General features: G+C 43.5%; 1 protein-coding gene across 1 annotated transcript in view; it reads left to right on the top strand.

The window, feature by feature from the left end:
* The first annotated feature begins 287 nt into the window (after nucleotides 1–287).
* Nucleotides 288–8,413, top strand: part of ANTXR1 (ANTXR cell adhesion molecule 1) — a 243,486-nt gene continuing 235,360 nt past the window's right edge. The window contains exon 1 of the mRNA XM_047781884.1: nucleotides 288–815. Coding sequence (XP_047637840.1) covers nucleotides 664–815 — 152 coding nt within the window. The 5' untranslated portion in view covers nucleotides 288–663. The remainder of the gene's footprint in view (nucleotides 816–8,413) is intronic.

Genomic DNA, 8,413 nt, shown 5'->3' with positions numbered 1-8,413 from the left:
AATGTTTACAGTGACCTTATCAGCGGACATAGGACAAATAAGGAAAGGGCAAAGACAAAAAGGCTAGTGAGTGAGAAAGAACTAGGCATGAGGAAGAGGTAATGGAGAGTGAAAAGGAAGATGCCTGAGAAAGAGGAAGAATATGAAAACGTGCACAGCCACGCTCCCTTGAACACCAAAGAGTGCTTTCACCGCCCTTGACCACAAGGTGGCACCCTTTGAACTTCCTTCCGCCATCGAAATAAGAAAGGGGGTAGAGAGGAGGGAGAAAAGCACTCCCCCAAGCAAGAACAATTTGAAAACCCACCCCATAATATTTAAAATCTGGGACAAAGAACCGTCCGGACGCAACTGATTCAATTGCAGAACCTCAGCGCTGCCTCCGGAGCGGCCCGTCGGCCAGAGTCAGGAGCAGCCCCTTTAAAAAAGCGGAGTACAGTATTGGGATTCTTGAAACCTGAAACCTAGAAACAGAATCGAAGCGGAAACCAGAAGGAAAACCTTGAACTCCTCCAGACAATTGCTTCCGGGGAGTTTCGGGAGAGCGAGGGGGAATAAAGGGCCCGAGAGGAGGGCCCCTCGGATGGCGCGCCCCTGAGGGTCCTGGCGACTTAGAGGAGCGTGGGAAGGAGAGGACCCTACCCTCTCCCTGGGCTGCAGGACATGGCCACCGTGGAGCAGAAAGCTCTGGGCATTGGCTTCAAGTGTCTCTCTTTGGCCACTTTTGTGCTCATCTGCGCCGGGCAAGGGGGACGCAGGGAAGAAGGGGGTCCAGCCTGCTACGGGGGATTTGACCTGTACTTCATTTTGGACAAGTAAGTGCCACGAGTTGTTCCAATCTAGGCTAAGCCGATGATGCTTTCTCCCCGGGCTGGGCTCCTCGGCAGGGTCGCTTTAGGACAGGCGCGCATCTCCAGGGACCGAGAGCGGCCGCGGGAGGTGGCGGTGGCCTCAGCGCTGCGCCTTTGTCGCCGCTGGAGCGCGCTTCCCCATCCTCCCCCGCTGCCTGAGCCCGCAGGGCAGGCGTCGCTGCTTGTATGCGGGACAACTTCTGTGCTTTGCTTTTTGCGACCGAGGCGCGTGAGTTTGAGGATGGGAGTGAGAGTACGCTGTAGACCTATTGCGTTTCTCTGAACCCCTTCCGTTTGCTTTAGAAACCTTGGTGAGAAAAGCTTGCTTACGGGAGGCAGAACTTTAAGGTACTTCTAAAGTAAGAGGCTTTTCAAAACCAATCATCTCCTTTTGAAAAACTTTGCCTTACATATTGCTTTACTTTTGTTCCTAATAATATAATGCAGGCTGACTGCTCGGTTAGTGAAAATATAAAAGGAATTTCTCCCTTCGGCAGCATTCCTCCCTTCAGAGGCTGGGAAATTCTTTGTTGTGGGCACGTCCTGTGTTGCAGGGTTTTCGGAAGCATCCCTGGCCTCTCTCCGCTAGGTGCTGGTAATACCGCCCGCCAGAACCCCCCACCCCGCTGCCCCCACCAATCTCTCCGTGGTGACAACCAAAAGTGTCTCCAGACGTTGCCGAAAGTCCCCTGCGCCTATATTCCTCCGCCCTCTGGGCTTGAGAAACCCTGATGTTGGCAAATTCAAGTTCTGGCGATTTGACTGGTGGGCTACCAGGGAGGAGCAGGAGCCCTGGTTTCTTTCTGAAAATGGATTCGGCTTCAGGGCTGTGTTCAAGGGAGATCTGAACTCTGACCAATGAAACACCTTCCCAAGCCCCCTTAGATTTGCCAAGCCAGTCATTCACAGAGGTTGCATACTATACACTCAAACTCAGTGTTAACAATAAAAAGCCCCTCAGAGAAGTTCAGAGCTCAGGAAAACTGTGTGAGCTCCCCAGTGCCAGGACAGGCGCTTGCTGCTACAGTGGTGGGGAGATGAATTTCACAGACTGGAAAGTATTTGGGAGTTGGAAAAAGAGTCCTGCAAAATAAGCTGGCCAGCTAGACACCAAATGTGCTTTGCAGTTGCCCCTGGAGTTTGATTTTTTTCCATAAAGGCTGTTTTGAACTCCAGATTCTTTGGATGAAAAGTGAGATCTCTTTCTTGCAGATTTATGAGAAGGTGGATACTGAAAATATCCTCCAATGCTAAGAAATGGAATTTCTCTTCTTACTGCTAGTGGCTACGGCTCACAGAGTCAGAGACTGTGTCTGAAAATAGTCAGAAATGTCCATTATGGTGCTTTAAAAAAAAAAAGAAAGAAAGAAAAGCCAGTTCAGAAGGACATAGAGGAAGACTTAAATAAATGGACAGAAACACTATGTCCCTGAATGGAATAACTCCAGACTATAGAGATAGCAACTCTTCCCAAATTAATTTATAAGTTAAGCTTTAAAGTCAGAGTTCTGAAAGAGTTTATCTTGGTGGTGAGAGGGGTTTAGCAAAATGATTCTAAGGTTTATCTTAGAGAAAAGAGCAGGCAAGAAAGAGCTGAAACATTTTGGGAAAAGAATAATGAAGAAGTACTTATATGTCGAAGTATTAAAATGCATTGTAAGACAAACTGATACAAACAGGATGGGAAAAGCCATAGAATGGGTGGACAGGATAGAAAATCTAGAAACAGATCCAAGGATGTGTAAGCATTTAGCAAAAGTTCAAATGAGGAATGAATTCATTATTTTTAAAAATGATTCTTGGACAAGAGGTTGGTAACATGCCAAAGAAAAAGGTTACATTTCTACTTTAACCTCTCACCCCCAATGCCAAAATAAATTCCAAGAGGACTGAAAATTTAAGGGTTTAAAATGAAATGATGAAAGACCTAGAAGAAAATTTAGATGGATATGACTATAATCTTAAATTTAGAGCTTTTAAAACAGGGTAGAAACATACAGAAAACTACCAAAAATTTAAATATATTACAAGCTTACACTTCTATCAGTGGAAGAAATGCCATAACTAAAAGATAACAAGTTACAAAAACTTTTGCAACATAAATTCACCTCTGCAGAGTGACCTTAATATATAATAAGCAGTTTTTGAAAAGCTCTTTCCAATAGAAAATAGGCTTACTATATAAGTAATTCACCAAAAAAAATGAAAGTCAATAAACAAACAAAAAAGTGCAACTTCGCTAGTAACCCAAGAAATGGAAAAAGTCAAACAAGATATAATTTATATTAAGTTGGTAAAGATTTTTAAAGACATAATATTTAGTATTGGCCAACTTGTGGGAGGCAGACATTGTCATATCTTACTAAGGAAAATCTAAATTCCTACTGGCTTTCTAGACTTGTGCCGTTCAACAGAACTTTCTGTGATAATGGAAATGTTCTTTATCTGTGCTTCCAATATGGTAGCGACTAGCCATAAGTGCCTGTTGGAAAGGTGCCTAGTGGAATTGAGGAAATGAAGTTTCTGTCTTATCTAACTTTAATTAATTTAAATTTAAATAGCCACATGTGGCTATCAGATTAGATAGCAGAGACAAGAAAGTAATTTGGCAACAGGGATCTAAGGAAAAAACCAAGATAGTCAGAAAGAGGAGCCTCTAGAGGTATGTTCCTGACAGTACTCTTTATCATAATAAAGCTGAAAATGACCTAAGTGTCCATCCAGAGGGGACTTCATAAATAAGGCATGATATACACATAATATTGTGTATGCATGTTATGCATAGTTACAAGATATTTTTTGAAGAAATAATACTCACAATATACTCTTATGTGAAAATACAATCAGCAAACATTTTACATTATGATTCTACTTTTGTAAAAAGTCTAAACATACATGAGTATATGTCTCCATTTACTCAATATGTAATAGTATTTGTCCCGAGAGCATACGATTTTTTAATTGCTTTTACACTTTTCTGAATTTTCAAGTTTTTCTACCATAAACATATGTTATAGTCATCAAAAATAAGTTACTCTGAGTCTTTAAAAATTCATTCAAGTATGAGGAGGGTCTGTAACCAGAGTGCTGAGCTCCAAGGGTTATACAGGATGCTGCTTCTTTTATATTAAACCCTGGAGTACATTTCTAAATGCACCAGAAGATCCTTTGCAGTATGTTGGGGGCCTAAAAATGCTCCAGGGAGAGTGGGGAGACCTTTGTAGGTACCTCCCTTTGCAGGTGGACTCTTCTGACTTCCTTTGGTTGTCCTATTCTTTGAAGCGAGGGATTTTTTTTCGTTGAATGAAAACGTGCTAGAACTTGGTCCAATAAGTGTGCACACCTCCAGCCTGCCATCTCCATCCAGCCTAATTAATTGATGGGGTTGTTGAGCCCAGAGCTGGGGGGATGGGCCAAAAGGCAGTGATAGCAAACAATCCCCCAGTAGATCCCTAAAGACATGGTCTTCTGTCCTAGAAAGAACCTCCCCAAACTGTGCTGTCCAACACCTAACCACTGAGGAGTACAAAGGGAAGGAATCCTGATGCATTTTTTTTCCCTTGGGCTTCTAAGATCGTCTGGCCGGCAAGACACTGTCTACAGGCTGAAACCAGTGGATCACAAGGCACTGAATTCACCATTCTTCCCACCCCCTCAACTCCCTTTTTTTTCCCAGCGAATAGTTCTCCTCTTTCCCGTGACATTAAATCTCAGCTCCTTTCAGCTTTAAGCAGGATGCATCTCTGGCCTGGAAGAAACCCAGATTATACATTTAATGGAACGTCATGTTTTCTCAACCAGAAGCAAAGACTTCATAATGATAACCTAGACAACCACAGTAACACAATAGGGCATTATTAGCGGCTTTGGCGACAGGGCTGGCGGACTGGGCTTCACGAGGCTTTATATGATGGAATTTCATGTTCATTTAGGCATGCTTTTCTGGTTACAGTCAGGAAAAGTAGATTGCTGGGAATTCAATCAGGGATTTGAAAAGTCAAATTTGGAAGGCCCCTCTCCAGAGGAAAACAGTCAAGGAGCAGCTGGATTTCTTTAAGTCTTCCAGAGGGCCCTCTAAGATTAATGCACCCAGTTGACCAACCCACAGACATGAATACAACTTTCCTCTCTTGCAGGCTCTTCTGTTCTTACTCTAGGTATTTATGTATCACATATTGGTCTATTTTATAGAGAGCTATTAGTCACTTAAAAGGAAAATGTGGGGGGTTTTTTCCTAGTAATTTTTTATTGTATGCTAGACATTAGGCTAATACATTGCAGTACGTCTCGATCAATGGTTGGCAAACATTTTCTTAAAAGCCAGGTACTAAGTATTTTAGGTTATGGACTACACAATCTTTGTTGTAAATACTTCACTCTGCTGTTGTAGTGGGAAAGAAGAAATACAAAATATTTAAACAAAATGGGCATGGCTGTGTTCCAAGAAAGATTATTTTCAAAAATAGCTGGCCTGCCTGTGAGGCATGATTGGTGCACCCCTTCTCTAGAATATGCCTTTTTGTTGTAAGAAATATTCAGAAAACATGGATTCTTTATCACGAGTCTCAGGAAGTGCTGGCTTCATGGCTGTATTCATGTGTGCCCTACAGACTTCAAAAATAGAAAGGTAGGGTAGAGCAGGAGGAGTGGAGACAATGGTGGGCTGGAAGGTGGCAGTAAATGCTGAAGAGTTTATTTATAGGACTTCCCAAAGCCACAGCCTCTCACCCAATAAATCCTTACATCTGTGAAAGCCCTCTGCAGCCTTACCATGTGCTCCTTCCCCATGAGAGTCCCCCAGCTCCTCCCTCCCCGACTTGCTCTTTGTTCAGCACCCGTTTTCTCTTTCTCTTCTTCCCATGCAAAGGGACCCCCATCTTGCCACTCAAAGCATCCACAATTGGGTGGTCCCATGGGGGCAATGATCTGTAGGACCCTTCCTACTCCAGAGATGTGGTCATTAAACAGATTTTATAACATGAGATAGGGAACCTCCCCGCTTTCTGGGTTCCCAAGCACTAACTTAACCAAAGAAATCTTTAGAGTCGAAACTAAAGACTTTATGCCATCTTACAAGTGGCCAAAGACAAGCTCGTGTGGTAGCCAGGGCAAGCGCTACTGTCTCTAATGTACAGATGAGGAAACTGTTCAACTTTGGTCAACCCACTGGATTAAGTGACCTGCCAAAGGACCTTGGATTATATCATGACGTCTGCTCCTGACTCCTAGCCCAGCTCTTTCCCCTCATCACTGCCCTGTGCAGTTGGGTCATAATGAGAAGCACATGGCAGTACGACTGGGTAATTCCAGGAATTAAAAGTCCCTGCATCAGAATTTCAGGAAATGATGGTGCATGAGGCAATTAAGGTTGAGGAGATACTGCTCTGCTGTTAAATCGGCTGTAGTTGATTGACAGTTTTAGGGACTTCAACAACACCCCCTGCCCCCAGCCCACAGGGATGCTTCAGAGGTCTGGGGGTTAAGTGATGGCTGGACCTCTAGGGACATCTGTGACACACAGAAGAGCCAATAAATTAACAATTAGTTGTTAAGATTGAATCTGATGGAAAAGGGAAAGTCAACTCTAGATGGGTTAAAAAAACTTTTTCAAGGTCAGGAATGTCTTTTTGTTTGTTTTTTGTATTGAGATGGAGTCTGTGGTTGGTTTTCAATGTTCCTCCAATTAGATTCCAGATTTGGAGAGGACTTATCAGGTCAAGTAATAGTTGGAAGATTTGGCTTATGGTTCAAAATAAATATAAATAAGGGGAAACTCTTTTGTTTGGTTTGGTGTTTCTGCCTGGGTCAGCCAAGTAATTACCTCTCGTTTCCGTAGCTGTGGGAGACCTGGTAAAACTCAGTGTCAGGCTAAGAATAGAGTCCAGGAGTATTGGAGGAAGGCACCCTTCCTAAGATGACCTGCAATTATCTTCAGATGCTGAAGGGCTCCCAGTGGTCCAGGGACAAACTCTGGCATCTCTTAGTGAGACTTGGCTGTCACATACATGCAAATGGGATTTGCTTTATGCTAATTTAGAACATGTGTCTATTTTTGATATGTGGCCAAGAGTCAGGATTTCGCCTCTCTCAACAATTATTCGGCAACCAAAGACAAAGTGGGTATTTGGATGTTTCCTGACATGTTTCCCAGGCATGCCAGGTTTGTCCTGAAAATAACGGGATTTCTTCAATTTGGAGGAGCTGATTCTTTCATTCATTTGGCATAAATGTGTTCTCAATTTCAATCACAAGTGTTACTCCATTAAAAAGTACAGAGGACAATGCCTATTGCAAATTGTGTCCTGTTCTGAATGTTGCAAGAAATGTAAGGGAAGCAAGAAGCTGCCCCAGACTATTTACTTTTTAGGCAGAAGGATGTTAAAAGGACTCCAGGCAGCCAAAGCTTAAGCCTCCAGTGAGGATTTGGGACAAGGAGCTGGTAAAGTCAATTTGAGATCAATAAGAAGAAGAAAAAATGATAAATGACACTGATTGAGCCCTTGCTACCTGTGTGAACCCTTTGCCTGTGTGATCCCCTTTAGTCTCTACAGCCACATAAATCAGCACAGTCATGATCACCATTTGACACATGAAGAAACTAAGGTTTAGCCAAGGTTGCTGTAAGTGATACAACTCAGTGTCACATCCAAGCCTCTCTGAGTCATGATCTCCGCACAAAGATGAGAAGAATTTAAACATGCAAGAGAGCATTGAATCCATCAGGATAGGTCAAGTTATGCCATGGTAACAAACAACCCCCCCCCCTAAATCTCAGTGACACAAAACAGTAAAGTATAAACCCTTCTTTGTAATCGCTGCTTCTGCTAAATGTCTGGTGAGGGTCAGCAGGGACTCTGCTCAGGGTAGTGATCCTGGGAGCTAAGCTGGTGGAGACTCCGTAAACCAGCTTCCACCATCACGGCTGCAAGGGAAGGAAATGCTGGAGAATCTCCAGCTGGAAGTGACATGCATCCTTCCACTTTCAACCCATTGGTCAGAACTAGTCATGTGGCTTCACCCTAAAGAGGGTGGAACCAAAAACCTCATCCTCCTGTGAATCCAAAAGGAGAGGAAAGCCAGATATGGATGGGCATTAAAAGCTTCTCCCACAAACCTTTATTTATACACTACTTTCACCTCAGCGAGCAAAAAAAGGAGTAGACCCAGGAGGGAGTAAAGAGATAAGAGCTCTGGAAGAGGGTCCGTGTTGAGCTGTGTCTTAGATTTATTCATCCACCTGGAATTATGATCGGACACAACCATTCCCATCCTCCCATAAGGCAGTGGTGGCTCCAGCTCTTTTCCTCCCTTTCCCATTCTTCCCATTCTATAGATGAAACATCCAGTACAGGGGGCAGGGGATTAAATGAGATTACATGGAAAGTGGAGACGAGACATGCTTCCCTGAGTGCTGAGTATTACAGGCATATATCTGAAAGTGAAAAATCCCTTTGTCCATAGTTTACAGACCATGAGGGAATCTAAAAGGCTGGAACATTGCGGCAACTGGGCCGGAGGATGCTGTAAATTGAAGAGGCTGCAACAGAGCTTAAATCAAGAGT

Source organism: Phacochoerus africanus, chromosome 5 (genome assembly GCF_016906955.1).
Source record: "Phacochoerus africanus isolate WHEZ1 chromosome 5, ROS_Pafr_v1, whole genome shotgun sequence".
Classification (NCBI taxonomy): Eukaryota; Metazoa; Chordata; class Mammalia; order Artiodactyla; family Suidae; genus Phacochoerus; species Phacochoerus africanus.
The sequence above is the reverse complement of the archived record's forward strand: the minus strand, read 5'-3'. Positions and strand labels throughout refer to the sequence as shown.